We start from the raw sequence: 20,551 nt of genomic DNA, 5'->3' as shown, positions 1-20,551 counted from the left end.
CAGCAGCTGTTGACCTTTTACACACTGAGTCAGGAAATTCCAGTTTCATTTTGCTTTGTTTTATTTCAAAATCAGTGGTGACCTGAAAGGATGCTTTGTGGTGCCTTTGGAAAATGTATCTACCTTTTTGATCAGGAGCCTAGGAAAATTTAATTCCTTAATACGGAACCAAAACCTGCTAGCAAACAAAATGATAGTTTGTAACCTGCCTTCCTTATGCCTCTGGCTGCTCTGCTTGGAGTGCAGTGGGGGTTCCCTCAGATTTCTCCAGCAAACAGGGTGTCAAAGGTGCCAGGAGTCACCCAACATCACATACAACTAGCTTGCCAATTGCTGGCTTTAAAGTCAAGAGATTGATTATAAAAGCCATCAAACAGGATAGGATCTTCTGGGCTGCTTCTGTGGCATTCGCACCTTCCTTCTTTGTGGGCACATAAGGCGCTCATTGGGTGCACTAGTGGATTCCTTTCCTCTCCAAAGGGCAAGAATTCATACAGAGATGACTTGCTGCCTACTCTAGAGGGCACAGGAATGGGTTTCCAAGGTATACATTGGAGAAGAATGAGTTGCTTGAATTTTTAACTAAGTTCGGGTGGTTTCCAGGGCTTTTCCCTTTATCCCAGAGAGAATCAACCAGCATAATTCCAACCAGTATATAGACAATGCCATTATAACAGATGTAATACCCGTGAGACTACCATCATCAAAGCATATCTCAAGGAAAGTGAATGATACATGCCATTGATGTAAATTATTGATGTATGTAACCATAAGTTCACATACATGTGCTATATACACAATGACTAAAGATTTTGGAGCCGTGATAGGTTTCAGTATAGATCTCAAACTGTCAACACCAGTATTAAGATTCAAATGCATGGACAGAGTGGCCATCCTTTCCGATCATCTGCTAAAAATATTTTTTGAAACAAATTTACCATTAAGGTCATGTGTACCTGCTGTTGTCTATTTTTTTAGGAAATAGGTTTTCCAACCATTTCTGAGTTCCTTGATTTAAAACTTGGTCATTTCGATGTGCTTTGGCCATGGCTGAAAAAATACTGGTGGTATTGTCAGCAATTAATGAATCCCAAAATAGATCTACAGTCATTTGAGCCTTGTGATCTCTGTTTTTACTTTACCTAATGTGGCAGTAATTCATTCAGGTTTCATTTTTTTATGTATACAAAATGTAACTTATGCTTAGAAGTAAACATTCACAATTTTATCCAAGTGAACATTTGTTGATGCTGATGATGCCGATTAATAGTTGGTTTGGTGTGGATGTTTTTGCTAGAGTGATAAACTAATCATTACCTTCTAGCGTATATTATCTGCTCCTTAGTCCTGAAAAGCAAGTGATTTCACTAATTATGTTAAACAGTATAAAGACCATAATTAGAACAAGAACTGGCCTAATGTACAAATAGCTTTGTGTGGGTGATTATCACTTAAGAAAGGAGATGACAGATAAGTCAGAGATTAAAGGTAGGGCAGCCATTGACATGAAAGATCGCCATTTCAAACAACTTCGTATTTTTTAATAATTAAAGATATGTCTCAGGATAGCCCCCAAAGAGAAAGGTAAACATTCTGGGGAACCAAGGATACATTACTTCTTTAAATTACTTTTGAGTAATTGAGCTCATGGCATATAAAGCATAGAATATTGATGGAGGAGTTTGACTGTCCCCTCCTCTCTACCTCTTTCAATTAGAAATAATGGTTTACTTCAGGGAAATATTACATTTTTCCTGTTTTCTCTTATAATGAGCATTGCCTTCATCCTGGAGTTAAAACTTCATCTCTAATTTGATTTAATTGACAAGACTGTTAAACAAGGGAAGTGCTACCCGCAGGGATCCATCAGCCTGGAGAGAAAACCCAGAGATGTTTTCTTACTTGAAAATATTTGATGCCAGTTGGAGACCTTGTAAAAGTTGTTTTCCAGACAGCATCCAAATATTTTTGTTCGGTAGCCGTTTACTGTAGAAACCTGGATCGTGAGGAAAATAACAAGGTTAATCATTTCCCTACCCAGGGGTAATTAATAATCATGTTCATGCTATCCAGAGAGCTGCAGTGCTTGTTTGTTTTCTTCCCTTTGCTTTAATACTTCTAAATCCCCCAAATAAAAGTTTCATTTGAATTGCCCTTTAACTAATTAGGTTTTATATAATGAGGAAGAAAATGTACAGGGTAGTGTAGCTATATGGCAAATTGCATGGTGTGCTACGTTAATTTTGAACTGTTTGCTGATGTTCTGGAAGGAAAGCTCAGGTCCCAGGTGAAGCGCCTTTGGGACTTTGTTATATCGTGTGCCCAGTATCCTCATCACAGATCCATTTCATATTTGTGTAACTAGCATTTCACATTCATGAAAACTTTGTGGTTATCCTAAAACTGAATGAACATTAGCACATAGCTGCTGCTTTAATCCTGAAGAATACATCAAATATTACAATGAAGGAGGGGCAAGTATCCTTTACCTAAAAAAAAGGAAAAAGAAAAGGAGCAGTTTAGCAATGCTATCAACCATTGCCCACCTTGAGCAATTTGATGTTTTTCATGCGTTAACCTCTTCCCAGGTGAAGTTAGAATGTCAAGCCACTTTTTAAGTGTGAGCTGCTATCTGTCCTTTGCTGTTATCTCTGTGTGGGGCATCGGGACATTCCTAGCTTGACCAAAGATTTGCCAAGATCTCTGAAAGGGCCCACGATGAACCTTCGAACATGTAACTGTGAACTTCTGCACTAAGGGTGTACGTATCGCTGACATCTTCTTGGAGTATAAATAAGGAGCTGGCCAACTAACGGCTTCACTTCCCGGGAAGGATGAGACAGAGCTTTCACTCAGAGCTGGAGGGAGATGTTCACATATGTCTACAGAATTCCATTTTACAAATGGCGAGTGCGTCCGAGGCTCAGAGTGGCCAAGTAACTTGACCAGTATAATACGATGAGGAAGGCCTGTCTGACTCTAAAAGTTATGCTCATAACGTTACACCACATGGAAGAGGTTAGAAAGAAAAATTCTAGATTTATTTATTCTTGCCACAAACTCTTTCCAATCCACCACACAGCACCTTACACCTGTTGATTCCTGAATTGAACTATTTTTTGCGCAGGTAAATTTAGTGTCGTGGAGAAAAACAGAGGTTCATTTTCTTGTACCTCACTGTGTTGTCAGCAGAAGTTACAAACATTATGCATGAGGAGAGGGGGTAGGGGACTGTGACCCTCCACCCCATTAATGTATGGCCTTCCTCTACCACTAAACATCCTCAGTATTCTGAGGAAGATGGGAAATGTAGATATGTCAAGTGTAGTCTAGAACATGAGATAGCTCATGAAATTTGCCATTCAAATTGTGAAACGTGTTTGTACATTTCGTATGACAATAAAAATCCAAATTTCTTTCTTTATCAAAATAGCCACTTATAGCAAAAATAAAATGCTGTGTGCTATCTCAAGGACAGACTTACCACTATCACATTAAGCTTTATCTTCCCCACCAGTTTAATGACACTGTAGTTCCGAGGGCAGGCAGCTTGCTGTGAAGATGATAAGATTACCTCCAAGGCCCCAGAGATTTCTTCTAGAGAGTTTTAGGGTTTTCTATAGATTCCTTTCTAGGCATCAGTAATGTTTGCAGATTCTCTGAGTAATAGCAGGAGTCACTATATAAACCCAAAGTGAACTTGTGACTTTGTCTCTACCTAATATTTTCCTCACACTCTCCTGGAAGAAAAATGTTCCAGGAAGGCCCACTAACACCCCCTTAGCAACGGCTTTTCATATCCATGGTGGCACCCTGTTTCCCACCATATTTTAGAACCCCCAAATTAAGTAAAATTAGTAGTTTTAGGAAACTTAAAGAGCACTCATCCGACATAATCATCTTACAGGTAAGACAACTAAGAATTAAATGAATTGTCCAACTTATCTGGACAGTGGGCAAGGCAGGATTCCAGCTCAATGTCCAATTTCCAAATTAGGACTCTTCACATTCTACCATGTTATTAGAATTCACCTTCTCATTTGATGAAACTACTGAAGTATGAAATTCTACATGGTACAACTTTCTAGAAAACAAAAAAAAAGAGATGGGATATCACGGTCACAACTTACTCTGTTTTTAGAGTGTGCCCACTTTAAAAGTTGCCTACAGTTCATGCAAAGGGAGTGCCATAGGTGATAGAAGATGACTTTATATTCTGAAACAACCCTACCTCTAAAGCTTTCTTGATACAAGACAATGTCTTTAACCTTCTGCTTCGAGCTGGTCTTCTAGCTTGATAAACTATGGCATCAGCAATAGATGGTCCGTTTCACCAACTGTCACATAGTTCTCTCCAATGTATAGTGCAGAGTTTTCCTTGGAGTACAGAGGAGAAAAACTTTCTTCCAAAGTTTCCCTTTCACAACTAGAATCTCGGTTTTTCTGATTCACAAATCAAGTTTGAAGCCCCACAACCAAACTATCACATAACAGTTCCCTGAATTCTCTCCCTAATGAAAAACAAAATTCAGGTAAGATATGTATTTGATTCATAGTCAAAACTGATTGATTCTAAACTTAAAAAAACTTGGAAATTAACATTTTGTCTTTAACTATTAAATCTTTTTCACAGTATCTCCAAAATCATTTCTATTGCTTTCTGAGCAATAGTATTCATCAATGGAGACCCTAAAACTGGATTATTCCCTAAAGTAAACTGTATCTTAAGTGAGCTTTTTTTACATATCAGAATCATTCACTTTGGGAATAATTAAGATGGCAAAATAATGGAAGAACACATTATTTTTCTCTACCTCAATTCAGTAAGGACTGGTACTACTACAGTAATCTGATTTTTATTACAACAGGAACCACAAATGGGATAATAAGAGCTAACATTTATCGAATGCTCACCACAATGCCAAGCAAATATTAACCCACTGAGTCTTGAAAGCAGCCAGCATATAAAGGCATCATCCCCATATTACAGATGAGAAAGACAAAGAGAACTTAAGGAGCTTGTCCAAGCAGTAAAACTGGGATTCTAATCCAGCCCGACCTCTACTTACATGCACCAGATCTTTAAAAAATCTCCCCTGAATAGATATTTTTTAAGGTTCTCATGAATGTGCTTTGCAAATTCAACAATAACTGTAGAGTAATTCTATTACTCAATCTATTACTCAATTCTATTACTCAATCTGGACATTGCAGATATTTTGTTTCTTTTTTAGGGGGACAGTTGTGGAGTATGTGGTTATGGTCTCCATACTCCTAGAGCCAGTCTTTGGAGTCTAGGGAAGAAGATCATCAAGATGAGCCCAGTCCATTTACCCAGATGTATTGTGCCAACATCCTTAAGAAATAGGGATTTCCATAAAAGGCTATTCTTGAATGACCGGCCATTTACAACCCCACTGGGCACATATGGGGATCCCTCCCCTCATCCCAGTAATTTCTCAAGTCCAGTGTGAATTTCACTACAACGGTCAAAATATCCACTTTCAAAACAGGGAGCAATAGTTTTCCCTTCCCATTTAGTCCTCTAGATTCTCCAAAGAGCAACAGGCTTCATCCTTCCACGAACTTGAATGGGACCCTGCTAGATCATGAGGGAACCACTGGAGTGATGGAACTTAACAGCTGAGGGAAACCTTGGAGACCTTTTAATCCAGCACCTTTATTTACAGATAAGAAACTGAAATCTAGAGAAATTAAAAACCAGACAGTTCCTCATTAGTAGAACTGGAACCAAATCCTATTTTTCTGACTCACAGTACCGTTTGCCCTATAAGAAACTGCCATTCCCAGACCTTAGAATTGACTCATAGATATACCCTAGTTAAGTCATGAAAAAATGAAATTAATAAATTCTGCCACAGTTCTCCCAAAGAGACAATACATACTTTCAATGTAATATAATTTTTGTTTTCTATTTGTAATTTCCCCCTACTTGAAACAAGTGGCCCACTGGCTCAAAATTCTCTGAGGCTACATGCTACAAAGATTTTCATTAGAATTGGATATGATAACATAAATTTTGTCTCAATTGTGCTATTAATATCACCTCCAATGTGCATTTTACTCCTGGGAATTAAACATTTGTTAGTAATATTGATTAAATATTTATTTGAGCCAGGATCTTAGAATAGTAAGAGTAAACGGAGAGCAACTGCTTAATTTTAAGTTGTTTCCTTACTTGGCCTTGCAATTATAAGAAAATAAACTTTCTTAAAAATAAGATGGCTTAGTCAGTTAAGTGTCCGACTTTTGATCTCAGGATCGTGAGTTCAAGCCCTGCATTGGGCTGCACTCTGGGTGTGGAGCCTACTTAAAAAAAAAAAAAAAAAAAAAAAAAAAGGTAGATAGATAATATGAGATAGTAAATTAAAAATCCCGTGATGGCCAAATATTGCAACATGATTGCACAGACAGTAACGTGTTGTAAGAATTTAACAAGAGACCACAAATTTCAGTATCTTTTTTTTCAGGACATTTTTCCTCCCAAGGAAAAATCAGCACATAAAATTTTATCCCACCAGAGTCAAGTATAGATTAGATTAGGATTTCCATGTGGTATGACTGCTGGTGGTTCTGAGTTTTGATTGTTCAGAAAGTTAGGCATTCCACATAATGGAAACTATTTGGGGAAAAAAATGTCTTATTCTATTTCCAGGCAAATACAAGGGTTACCTACCTCCCTTCCCACAAGAAACCATCTTAAGTACAAAATTCGGAGGAAAGTTGTATTCTAGGTATGGATCAGATAGTAGTTGAGGTATCTATCTTGGTAATTCCATACAGTCAGGTAGTTAACAATTCAGAGGCATAATGACCTATGTTAACTTTTTGTACATATAGGAAGATCCTTAAAGTGGAACCTTCACACCCCAGGGAAAAATTATGAAACACTAGGAAAAGAATATGCCTAAAATAGGCATAAGCAAATATTTAATGTATTGGAATATGGAATAGAGCTTAATTTATGACACTAATTTTCAAAACTCACTTTTTAATTGATTTGGTATAAATTTCTGTCTTAGATTTCTTGGCAAAACTTATTAACAAAATAATATTACTTAATTTCATCAAGACATACAAGTCACTGAATACTTAACATTAAGTTTACAAACAGCACCCCCATTTATGACCTGTATTTTTCTCTCCTACAAGAAAAAGATGGAGAGAACCATTTCAATGAACTGAAATATTCTTACTTTAAAGCTAATAATATAAATATTTATATATTCTATATACAACCACAACTTTTTTCCTAAATAATTTCTAAAAATCATATTAATTCCCTCAAAATACAAATGTATAGTTTTCCAAAAGTGATCGTCACAGCTCAGGTAGACTTGTTCTGTTAATCCAGTATCTACCCAGCTCCAGGACACTCAACTGAAAAGCAGCATTCAGTCAACAGCTTGAATACTCTGCCTACATGTTACTGAGTATCTAGGTGTTTAGTGACACTTGGATACAAATGTGGGAAATAGAATTACATTCTTCTTGCATTCTTCAATTTTGACAGATGTAGTAATGTCAGTATTAAGATTCCATCTACCTTTGTATACACACATGCACAAAACAACCATAGATCAACTTTTCTAACAAATACTTAAAAACCAAAGTTAGAGTGAAAGTACCATGTCTTACAAGAATATTATTTGTTATAATCTAATTATGGAGGAAACAATCTCATAATACCTGTTTACAGTAGCCTAGCCACTTGATATCAATTACTGAATTATTAGATATTTACTGAGGTCTCCTACCAGGCTTTGCCCTTCCTCAAAGAGATCCAATCTAATTACAGAGACAAGAAATAGACCTATGAAATTCAAACTAACAATATTAAAACTCATCCCTTATCCACATATCAATGAGAAATCAGGAGTACAGACAGTAAGAAACATGCTATAGGAGTTTAGAGGTGAGATCCCTTTTTGTGGACTTGGGTGGTCCCAAAGGACCACACAAAAGGTGTAGTTTTGAGCTGATCTGACTGGGTTTTAAAATGACTGCTTTAACAGTTATGCACCTTCACAAAAGTAATTTTAAAGCATCCAGTCCTAAACCTGGCTATTCTCATTTTCCACAGTATGTATATTAGTGTGCATGTATATATATATATATATATATATATATATATATATATATATATATGGATATAGATATACACTGGTGAATCTAAGAAAGAAAGAACACCAATTCTCAAATTAACAATGCTTATAATGACTTCTGGATGGAACCCAAAACTCTAGAAACATAGGTTGAGGTTAAAAAAAAAAAATCATGAAGACGTATACACATCCACACATACAAACCTTAGCTATGATCAGAAGCACCTTGCACTATTCTCCTTAAGCCAGAATCACCAGTATTCCCTTTCTTTCTCTGAGAAATTGCATAAATAAAAATAGGAAATAAATCCACTTCTTTGCAGAGATAATGGCTCACACTTAAAACACACCCCGAAGAATCTCTCATGAAAGACTAATGCAGCCAGTTCATATCTGTAAATATAAATTGCAGAGAATGGAATCCTCAAGTGAGAAATTATTTCTTTCGCCTTATCTTCTAGTTTCAGGCACCAGCTTTATATAACAGTTTGAAATGCTGAAGTCCCTATTTGGTTATTTGTAAGAACACTCTAGTTTATTGCAAAAGTAAATGTATATAGCTTTGTTAGCGAAGGGGCTATATATTTAATGTCCATTCAATGTTTTGGGAATCATCAATTGCTTGCTCTTGTTTGGTGCGGGAGTCATGTTTTGTTAAGTGCATCCACAACCAAGTTAAAGACCAGATGTGTGGTTTGTGTCTTCGTCCATATAATTTTCTGTTTAGACCAAATGACATTATAGCTGAAAATAACATACCCTGATTTTTCCTGATGCATGCAGATCCTCCAAAGTTTAATAGGATATGGCCGAATATTTCTTCCCTTGAGGTTTCTAACCCAAAACAAGGTAGGAGCATGTAAAATTCCTACTGATATAAAATCCCACATGTTTAGGGGAAAAATCCCATATACTACTTTTCTAGCACTAAATAAAAGCATTATCATGAATGCCATGCCTTTGAAAGAATCATGATCCAAATATTATTTCTAATATGAAGAGCATCCTGGAAATATTATAGTGAAGACATAGGGAAAAATTAAATGGCATAGAAGTTATAAGCTCTTTATTAAATTTAGGTTGAATGTCTGTCAGCCCCTAGAGAAGCCTGGAGTTTTGTTGCCATCACAGTTTGGAATGTAAATAATAAGTCTTAAAAACTTGTGAGTTGCTACAGACATCCTTCCACTGTCTCCCTTTTGCTCTTCTTAACTAAACTGACTGGTACATCAGTTGTATTGAAGGTCGGGGGCAAGGGGAAAATACATAAAGGAAGTATTGTAACCCCTAAAAGACCTGTTTTCTTTTACTGTTGCTCCATATTGATTGGCAGAAATTTGGATCTCTCTCTCTCTCTTTCTCTGTCTCTCTTTCTCTTTCTGTCTTCCACATCACAGTATATTTTTCTCTGCTGGGGCTTCCCCTTTAAATCCTCTGTGAATTAACGATTATTTCTATCGGCATTAAGGGCAGATTGCTCTCTGTCTGTCCTTAAAGCTGTAATTATTTTCTGATTTCTAACATCAAAACTAAGTAAATTAATAAGAGAGAGAGACTGAAGCAGTGTGATTACACAGGAAGAAATAGAACTTCTAAAAACTGGGCAATGAATTCATAAGATGCAGTGCAATGTTAAATTCCCATTAACGTCTAGCCTATAGATATACATAGACATATATAAATAGGAGTTTATTTCAATGGAAAATTGTTTTCTTTTGCCTTCTTTCTTCTCAAAAAAAAAAAAAAGGCACATTTTTGGCTTCCACCTTCCTTCCTTACATACAGGATGTTCCTTTTAAACTCTAATGAATACAGATGGAGAAGGAAATGAGCAAAAGGAGGAACCAGGAAATAGCTGCTAAGCAAAACAAAATATATTAGCAATTTGTTGGGGAGTCAAATTGGAAGGGCTGCATTTTCAGTCCTTGATCAGAGTGATGAAATCGAGACTGTCCTAGATACATATATTAGTAGCAAATAGAATTATCTTAATCATCTGCTCCAAATGAATTTTTTCAAGTTTCTGCATACATACATGGAAGAAGTACAGATCATGCTCACCCCTATTAATATAATTCTGTGAGGATTCGGGGGAGGTTTAGTGGCTTTATTCCTTGGCAAGTTCAATGAGAGCATCTTCAGTGAAATGTCACTCAGTATTTTCCATGGAATTTCATAGCTCAACAAATTATACAAGACAGGATCTAAGACTTAACACTTCTCCACAGTGAGTTTTGAGATGAACAGGATTACGCATTGTTCAAAACCTGAAACAGACCTACTTAATTATTTTGCTATGTTTTCTGTCAGTGTCACAGCACTGAAAACTTTCAGAAATTTCCAGGTAATGCCAGGTGCAGTTTTTTCAAAACTGTATAACGTGTTCAAATGAATTTATTTGAGAAGGAAAGCAGTTGAACAAAGTGCTTAAACTTGAAATTTTAGCTAAAGGTGCACTTTCTAGTAAAGGCCAGTTCTGTGCAGGCATAATTTATCTTGTCAACATCTGCAAAGAACATCAGGCTCTACCCTGCTTTTGCTATCTTCACAAACAACTCATCATGAATAATTGGAAAAGAAATGGCAGGCAACTTAGAGAGAAATCTCTGCCATTAGCGAACGGATACCACAAAGGTAATAAATGTTGGGAAGAAGACTACATTTTTTAAAGGTAGACAGACTCAAGGTGACTCTGAGACTGAAGGCCAGATGGTTGACCATTGTGATTCTGTTCTGTGATGTCTAATCAGCTCAACAAAAATAATCTGAACTGGCTTATACATAGGTGAGCTTTTGGTGACCCAAAGCGACTGACCATAGTGAATTGCGGCAATGAGATTGCGAATTACCTCAACGTGGCTACTATTTTAAGAGAGGGACAATAGAGGATCCTAATATCCATATTGTTACTGGAATAATCGTTACGTAACTGGATTCTTAACTTAAACGGTAATTCTTTTTCCTCTGAAAATAAAACCTCTAAACTTTATTACTGACAATGTTAAGCCATTTTTAGCCAAATACAAGACTTCCTTTGTGATTGAAACCATCTCCCAGAAACAGCATATACAAATAGTCTCTTCCTTTAGGGCTACTTTTCAAGTGGGTTGATGATAAGTTATTACAGTTTGAACGTTTCACTATTGTTTCTAATGTGCTGTTCATTCTTTTAAACCTATCCAGTTGCTCCCAAATTAGCTTTGTCAACAGTTTCTTCTGTTCAAGTTGCAAACCACAAGAGAGGTAGGAATTCTTGGATTCATACAGTGATTTCATGGTGTTATGTGTTGTGAAACATTGCACTGTATGAATCTGGAATATCTGTGAAGTGTACCCATCAGCTTATTGGTGAGGCATGTTGACTGATTCCAATCAATGCATCAAATAGTACTGAGAATGTCATCTGTAAGAGAAAAAAACGCTTCACTCAAAACTTGACTGCTGTAAATTAAAAATGCTGCAACATTTGTTTTCTGAAAGATTAATGTGTGAATAACATTAACACAGTTTAGGATCCTGTTTAGAACATGAATGTCAGAGTATTAACATTGTTGCTCATTTGCACTGAAAATAAGGAAACTCACTTAGAGTGAGTTTCAAGGATGCTTTTCATGAGAACAGAACGGCAGGTTCCATGTGTTGTGCCCATTTGACTTTGTGACAAGTGAAATACCTTGTAATGTCTATTTCCATTGTTTGGAATGAATTTGAACAAATACCAGTGCAGATCTGCACTGGGTGAAGCATTGATTATGACCTGAAAATAATAGTTATATTGCTTTCTTTAAATGAAAGCAAGCAGTATCTCATCTGTGACTCATGAATAGCCCATTCCAGCTAGCATCTGTCATTCACAGAATGAAGATTTTTCAGGAAACATGAAGACTCCTGTTTTTATTTTACCATTTTCCTTTAAATGTCCTATGTGACAGGTGTGTCTTGTTTTCCACCCTTGACTGTTGGGCTTATGTCATGTTTTGATTTTTTTTTTCATGAAACACCTCTTACAAAGAAATATATTTATTAGCAAAATTGAATTTAGTTTGACCCATTTGGTGAAAATGACCATAATAGCTTCTTTATTCCTTATTGAATAGAGTCAAATCATTTTCCATATTTTAATTAATGTTGAGTCTGTCCTTCTGTGGTGTATAGAGAAAAAGATGTAACTGGTCTAAGTTGGGAAAGGGGAAAATGACAATATTTAAACTATGTCTTAAACTTTCCTCACCATGTGCTTTTACATATCAAACACAGACGGTGCCCTTTTGAGGAAATGTGGATGGATTTGAAATTGGGGGACTAGGTTCTTTAGGAACAGAAGAGCCACAGGTTCCTAGGGTGTCGAGCCTGTTTGGGTATGAGTGCACATCAGAAGATTGTCACTGAGGCCACAGGACGGCGATCTTTCTTTATCTCCAAAACATGAATCTACACAAAGAAACCAAGGAGGTGGAGGAGAAAAGAAAGCAATAGGGGCTCTCACAGATCCCATCTCTTTTAGTCATGTCAAGCACACTGGAAATACAAGAGGCCTCTGACCTGGAATTCAACCTTGTCTCATGGAATCTTGCATTTCTTGGGGTTGCAGCACTCATGAGGTTCACACACATCTCCAGAGGCAGGGAGAGGCCACCTAATGACTTATTTAAAAAATCCATACTGTCATCAAATGATGTATGTGGAAGAGTTTCAAAAGCTACATCAGTTTGCAAGAGAGGGTGGGGTGAGGTAAAGACCAGCAAAATGCTATGGCCACTTCACTGCCACCCCTGGAGAAGGCCCCTCAGAGGTAGGGTGACTCTTTGAATGTAGCAAGGGGAAAATACTAAAGAGTTCTCATTCTTTCCCTTTCTGTCTAAACTCTTTTTCCCAAATCCTTTTTTTTTTTTTTTTGAGGGACTAAAATTAATTTTCAGCAGCTTTCCTCATTTGACTAAAAAAAGAAAAAATTACCTGTGCCATTCTGAGTACTTGATCTCATACTTGTGTAGGCAATGCAACCTATGATTAGAGGCAACATGGCGAACAGTAAGAAAGAAGACACCAAGGGGAAATTTAACCCCTCCTCTTCTGCTATTCTTCATCCTTCACTCTCTGTCTCTCCAGCCTCTTATTTCTGGCAACCCTTCCTTGCCCAGCCCTCTGCCCACCCAGTGTCAATCAGAAAGAACCTTTACCTAGAGGGTTGGGTCTTTCCTGATCTAGAAAGCCAACTCTGAACTCTTCTTCTAAAACATATCTAGCTTTCATTGGTCTTAACTGGCCAGTTCCTAAGTACCATATTATCACAACTGCTTTATATGATGTCATACATGTCTGATGGGGGATTTTGCCCCCTCCCCAGGGGACTTTTGGTTGTGACAGCTTAGGGGTTACTATTGCATCTAGTAGGCAGAGGCCAAGAATGTTTCTAAATATCCTCCAGTATATAGAAAAATGAAGAATTATTTGGCCCAAAATATAAATAGTGCCAAGGTTGAGAAACTGCAGTAGATCCTGCAGGAGTGGTTCACGTTGTTCCCTGACACAGGGTTGTTCTCAGTAAATAGGTGTTGCCAATGCTTTCATGCCACACCATGGAAATGGGTTCTAGAGGACCCCGCAAGCTTGTCTACACAACAGCAATTAAAACTTGTCTACAATGTAATTTGAGATTGAAAAACTATATAAAACCATGGCAATTTTTATAAATCTTTTCTCTGCCTAAAACGATCTTCATTGACATATAGACAACCCTCAGGTAAAATAATTACTAACTCAGTTATATCTTGTTGTGTGGCTGTTGTTTTTCGAGACTCTTTAATATACAGGATATAGCCAGACTCATGGAATTCATATAGGGAGGAATGAATTTAAACATAACTGTCCTCTCATATCTTCCTCTGTTTTGCAAAGGAAGGCATCTCGGGATGATCACTGATTTACTGATATATTCATTTGACCACATTTTTTTTTTTTTTTTGAGTGCTTAGTATGCTCTGGGAGATGTTTTGAGTTTCATGGTTACATCTGTGAAGAAAAGAGACATGGTCTACACTCACATATTTATGCTCAGAGGATGGGGGGCAGAAAATTTTTTGAAGTATATGTTTCAGATACTACAAATTCTAAAAAGAATAAATAAATACATAGGTATAAGAAATTGGGGATTATTATGTTTAGGCTGGGGGCTGTTATTTCCAATAAAGTGGTCATAGAATTTTCTTTGAACAAAAGCCTAAAAAGAAACTGAGGAAAGTCATAGGAAAGTCCAGGGGTGAAGTATTCCACGCAGAGGTAACAACAAGAGCAAAGGCCTGGGGGAAGTCCCTGCAATGTTTGCAGAGCAACATGGAGCTTTGTACAGCCAATGAAGAAGAGAGTGATGCCAGTGAGACACCAGGGAGGCCAGGGGCCAAATCAATTGGGAATGAATGAATTTAAACTCTGTCTTTTATTCTGAATGACACAGGAAACCATTAGGATTATGAGCAAAGGGGTGTCATGACCCAATTAAAGTTTTGAAAGAGTCACTCTTACTGATGTGTGGAGAGGAAACTATCACTAGGATGGAGCCTGGAGAGCAGTTTGGGGACCAAAGCAATAATCCAGGTGCCTTTAACTAAAGATGAGGTAGTAAGAGGTGATGAGATTTAGGAAGTATTTTAAAGGGTAGCCAAGATCTGCTGATTGATTTTTTGTTGGGGATGAGGGTGAAAAAAAGAGCTGTCAAGAACAACTCCAGGAATTTTGAGCTAAACAATTGGAGGAACAGAATTGCCATTTACTGAGATGGGGTGGGTTGTCTGGGTGAGTTGTTGGTTTGGGAAGGTGACCTATGAGTTCTCTTACAAACATCTTGAAGTTGAGATATCCATTAAATGTCCAAGTGTAGACTAAGAATGCAGTGGTGTAGGTCAGTCTGGAGGAAATGTCTAACTGGTGGTTGATCTAGCCTGAAATAACTACTTTGGAAAGGTCAGCATTTGGATGGTATATAAAGTCATGAGGCTAGGTAAAGAATCCTGTCTCTAGGGTGAGCCTAAAGAGCAAAGAGTTCCAAGAACTAAGCCCTGAGACATTTGACGAGAAAGGGAAAAAAAAAGGAAAAGAAGGGGGAAAACAATGGTGAATGATGTGGGAAACAAAAGCAGAAGAAAAATTATTAAATTTCCTTACTATCTATAGCCCATTGACAAGTCCTTGAAACAGGCAAAGTGACATTCTTCTAGGGACCCACCTGCCTCAATGTTGACACTTTGGCTAAGGGCAAAAGGCAATCCTAACCTGACCCCCGGGACCCTGTAAGTCTACTTTAACATATAAAAGTTCTTTTATCTTTAAACCCCCAAGATCTATGCTGGCAGTCATCCACCAAGCATATGGCTCATTGATATACATCTGAAGGATCTCAAGACTAAGGTTTCATTAGACAAAAATAAATGCAATTTCCTGACAATAGCTAGCCCCCTCAAGGTCCAGGAAACCTTGCTTCCAAAATTCCTTAGAGGCTTAAGCTATCCTTAGCCTCCTCCCAACTTGAAAGTGTGTATCGGGCCACTTCTCATGACCCCAGTGCAGCTCCTTATGCCCATGTGACCTGTCCCAGTGCTTTACTTAAACCATCTTTTTGCACCAAGGACGTCTCAAGAATTCTCTCTTGGCATCGGCTTCGAACCCTAACATCTCTCCTATATCAGTGAGTAGGAAAGAAAGAGAAGCAAATTAGAGTGGTGGACCAGAAGTCCCCTGTTGCAAGAGGGTTGTCTGGCAGTCCTAAAGCTCCCTTTAAGGTTTATGGTCATGAAATTAAAATGAGATTTGTTTCAAAATAGTTGGAGAAAAACTCCAGTCACGTTTAGCTGCTGAGGTATAGGCATGGAGAATGGAGAGTTGGATTTAAGCAGGATCAAGTCTTCCCAGAAGACTATAATTGAGGTGAGCTCTTAGAGGGGGCAAGAGAGATGAGAGTGTATAAAAAGAAGTCACTGTAAGGACGAACCATGGACTCTACTTTGTAAGAAGGGAAGGGAGGACGTGGTAGGTCAATGAATTGGAAGATCAAAGAAATATTGAACTATTAATATCATCCCTACAGGGTCTTAATATGATAATGTAGCTCAGGCCACACCATTAGTGATCATTCAAGGATTCTGTGCCTATGTGGAAAGACTAGTTATTTCCTAAAGAGTGGTAGATTAACAGAATACTGAAAAATAATACAGCAGCCTAATAATTACATTTGAGATACCTTGCATTTATCCAGTGCTCTCATGTTTTTCAAAGATCTTTTTCTCATTTTACATTCTCAAATATATCATGGCCAGCAAAGACAGTTTTACTGAAGTCTCAGATGAGTCTTAGAAGTTGTAAAAGAATCAAATCTCTACTCTATTTCCTAGATTATAAAACATTTGTATATCCACTTATCTTCTAAAATAAATTTATTAATATTGAGTGTTTAGCTGGTACAGTTCTATATATAATTATTTGTACAACTTATATTACTTACCTCATCCTATTGAAAATAATAAATTGATTCTCAAGCAAGACCCAGAAACAAATAATGTTATCACAAAATGTATACTATCCATTGAATTCAAAGAATAGTAGGTGATAGCATGACAGCTGATATGTCTACGGAGATTCATGGGTTGGGTCTTAAAAGTGTTGAACTTGAATATCTAAGGATATGTTTTCTTTTTTGGATAAAACTGCCAGATGGGAGCTCAGCATGTAGCTCTGGCCATTGGGCAGATCCTACAGAACCCTTCAAACATCCATGAGGGAACTACATTCTGAAACTTCTCCAGCATCATTCTCTGCACTTACCCAACTTCATATTTTCACATACTCTATTCCCCTTTCACCTGAAATGCTCATCCTTCCCCCTACACCCACACACTTTCTTTTCTTTTTTTTTTTTTTTTTAAATAAAACCTATGTCCCCTCATGGAAGACTCAGTGTTTAAGTCCAGCGTTAAGTTCGTTTTTCCTAATTTCTCTCAAGTTAAATGAATTTCTCCCCAGATCACTCTGTATCTCTGCTTGGTTTTCTTAGCACAAGCTCCTTTGCTTTCTAGTTATACTAAGCATGGGATTGTTTTGCCCACAAAGCAAGCTTTTTGGCAACAAGGACTTCTGTGTTGTTTCAAAAAGTCCCTAGGATCAATTTGTGCACAGAAAAGGTCCCTTTGAAAAAAGCTGAATAAATTATAGTGGGTGCACCAAGGCCAGCCTGGGGGTGGGGGCGATGGGGGTGGGTGAATGTGAAGAACCACTCCCACCAAGGAACCTCTTTGGGAGAGGGAGAGCCAGAGGACAGGGCTTTTGGTGTCCACTCCTCAGCAATGTCAGCTCTGGAGAAGTCCTGAGAAGCAATTAGATTTGGGAATTGGATCTCCTTCCTGCAAACTCTATTCTTGGATGGCTCTAGACCAGAAAGGTTCTCCCCATTTCAATCTTCAACCAAGGAAGTTTCTAGAGGCCTTTCAGGTTTCCTAGCAAGTCAGAAATGCCAGCATAAACTAGGTGTAACTCAGATATAATGTATTAGAATGAAATGTTTGCTTTCTAAGAAAATTTAATTTGGCGGTCTGTATATTACTTTTGTTGTTATTATTTTATTACTAATAATGTGGCATGCCTTAACTACTGCATTTAGGCAGGTATGTTCTTACCCCATCTCGCACATCCAAGTCCCAAGACCCCATTCTGTTCTCCTTTCTCTGCTTCCTCTCAATCCCAGTCCCCACCACACTTAGACACATGACAAAACTAGTCTCCCCTAAAGAAAGTGGCTTGTCTTCAGGAGCCTCCCTCTTCTTGCTTCTCTTTAAGCATCTAGAGTCCCCCAAGGTGCTGACCCTAGTCTTGGTGTCTTCCACTCTTTACAATTTCCAGTGCCCTCCTTTGCTCCTATCCAAATTGGATTTTATTCTTTCAAGATCTTGACCTCCGTCCACCCTCTACTGTAACAACTGGCTCTGCACTAAATGAATCCACACCCTCTGATGAATAGCAGTATATTAAAAGGAAAATTCTAGTCACTCTTCCTTATTCCTCCATACTCATCCAATGCACTACTTCCAAAATTTGTCTAGGCCAAAAAAGAAACTCAGTCATTTGCATAGTGCCTGGCACATGGTAAATCATCCCAATAAAATATTAAATTAAAGAATGAATGAATGAATGAATGAATGAATGAATGAATGAATGAATAGGCGCAAATAGTGGCTGTGTTTGGCTTCCTAGTGAGGTAAAATAAAAGCCAGACATTAATAAGAGGAGTACTTTTAGATTAGATAAAGAAGGCTTACACTACCATGGTTGACCTTTCTCATAAATGTCCAGCTCTGCCTACCCCCATATTTTGAGAGAAAAAATTAACCTCCCCACCTACCTACTCTTCCCACCTTTTTTTTCTGTCTGATTTGATCACTGTGACCACTGGTAAAGGCTTTGTCTTTACCACTTCTTTGAAAAACATTGGATTAGATCAACAACCTCTTGCTTCCCTGAGATGCAACAGAGAGAACATCTGGTCACTCTCCACCCTTCCCCACCCGCTCCCCTCCTCTTTCCCCATCTCCTGGTCTAGTCCTTCCAGCCATCACTCCTCAGCCTCAGAGACACCTCCAACCATCTGGGGAAACAAAAGAAAAGGAAATCTGAGGGTACTGCCCAATCATCAGCTGCCTAATCCTTCTTTTGTAGTAGATTTAGCTTGAGACTTGGGTGAAAAGAAAACTGCTTGGGTGAAAAAGAAACTGCTCTTAAGAGCAGTTTTCCCATACAAATCATCTCCCTGCTTTTTATATTTTTTCTCACAGATCAACATCAGATTTGGCCTGACGAACAACTGACAAAAACTGTCTTCCCTCTTAGCATTTGGAAAAAACAAAAAATAGAGAATTAGTTAATTGTCTAGATCCCTGTGAAACTTGCCACAATTTCTGGGAAACCCTGACCAAGTTCCTAAATAATAATGAGACTCTAAACAAAGAAGTCATCGATGATGGCAGGCTCAGGCCCTCGATGCTCACATAATTCCCTCCCTCCTTCTAAGAGTGAAAATATTAAGAAAAAATGGGGAAAGTGGCACAAAGACATTAAAAGTCTCAACGTGCAAAAATTAGACTTTTGCATCAATGGCAACAGAGCTTTCCCAAATTTTAAAAGGTGTACACCTGCAAATGCTTCTGTTCATACTGTATGCCAAAAATTAACACTCTCCAGTCATGTTCTGAATGTCCAACCTTTCTATCCTGCTCGAAACAGATGCTACTCCCATGCCAATCACCACCACCTGTGGACGCCGTGTGTCATGTTGCATCACATCCATGTAATGCCATCCTTCCATCTTTTCTCCACTCCTCATTTTATCCAAGCATGTAGTGTGCTGTGACTCTGCTACTGTATACACTCTGTATACATTTCTGTTCTTCCTTGCAAGATTGTGAATGCTTCGGCCACTCCAATCGATGCAGTTATATCGATCTGCTCAATACAGTCATTTGCGTGAGCTGTAAACACAACACTAGAGGGCAGCACTGTGAGTTATGCAGGCTGGGCTACTTCAGAAATGCTTCTGCACAGCTGGACGATGAGAATGTGTGCATAGGTCAGTTCCATTATAATTTCAGCTATTGTTCTGTGCCTTTCGAGCTATGGGGAGCTATTTAAGGTGAAGAGGCTGTTGAGTTGCACCACGGCTGAGCCAGAATGAACTTTCTCAATGGAGAAACGTCCTTGTGGTAGACATAAAGTTTTCTTATGCTGGTTGAATTGGGGAATATATTCTGAGTCCTTTTGTTATTGTTGGTTTAAAGATGGTGAGCCAAAAATCATGTTTAGATGAAGAATTTTCTTTTTATTATTTTTTCTTTCTTTCTTTCTTTTTTTTTTTGCATGAAATCTTAAAACCTGGTAATACCAAACTTAAAGTCTTAAGTTGTACATTCAACTTTTAAAATAGAAACTCACTATATGATATTTAATTATAGTTATGAGAAATTAGGATAAACTCTTGCATATAATTGGTAACCAACAAATATCAATTGATTTAAAATATTGCCATTTGGAATTGAAAGTCATTGGCAATTGGTAATATAGAAGTTTGCCTGACTTTTCCATTCATAGTAGTGAAATTCCATTTATTTGATTTTCTTATAGCCCCCCAAAGGAGAAGCAATTTCTCAAAGCTATTCTAGGCAATTAATTCTCTTAGCTTCCAAGGTAAATTAGCTCTGGAAAACTGGGTCCACAGGGTTCTCCCGAGTACTCTCCCCTGCCCCCACCATGACTACTGCTCAGGTCAACTGTAGAGAACCTGCCCTTCCCACCCAAAAAAAGTTTCTCCTACTTTTGGTGTAGTGGAACCCATCTTTAAGAAAGGGAGCTGTTGGAAAAATAAGAAACAATAAATGGAATTTCACTTCACA

The 20,551-nt window shown here is 37.9% G+C and overlaps 1 protein-coding gene across 8 annotated transcripts in view; it reads left to right on the top strand.

The window, feature by feature from the left end:
- NTNG1 (netrin G1) overlaps window positions 1-20,551 on the top strand; it is a 341,042-nt gene that overhangs the window by 272,210 nt on the left and 48,281 nt on the right. For 2 of the 8 annotated variants that reach the window (XM_032302443.1, XM_032302444.1), the window contains exons 6-8: window positions 8,910-8,975; window positions 11,310-11,369; window positions 19,564-19,731. The exons of 1 other annotated variant lie outside the window; for it this stretch is intronic. In XM_032302443.1, the coding sequence (XP_032158334.1) occupies window positions 8,910-8,975; window positions 11,310-11,369; window positions 19,564-19,731 (294 nt within the window). The remainder of the gene's footprint in view (window positions 1-8,909; window positions 8,976-11,309; window positions 11,370-19,563; window positions 19,732-20,551) is intronic. 5 more of the 8 variants (XM_032302448.1, XM_032302446.1, XM_032302445.1 and 2 more) reach the window with 3 other exon arrangements.

The sequence above is a fragment of the Mustela erminea genome, chromosome 10 (assembly GCF_009829155.1).
Source record: "Mustela erminea isolate mMusErm1 chromosome 10, mMusErm1.Pri, whole genome shotgun sequence".
Classification (NCBI taxonomy): Eukaryota; Metazoa; Chordata; class Mammalia; order Carnivora; family Mustelidae; genus Mustela; species Mustela erminea.
The sequence above is the reverse complement of the archived record's forward strand: the minus strand, read 5'-3'. Positions and strand labels throughout refer to the sequence as shown.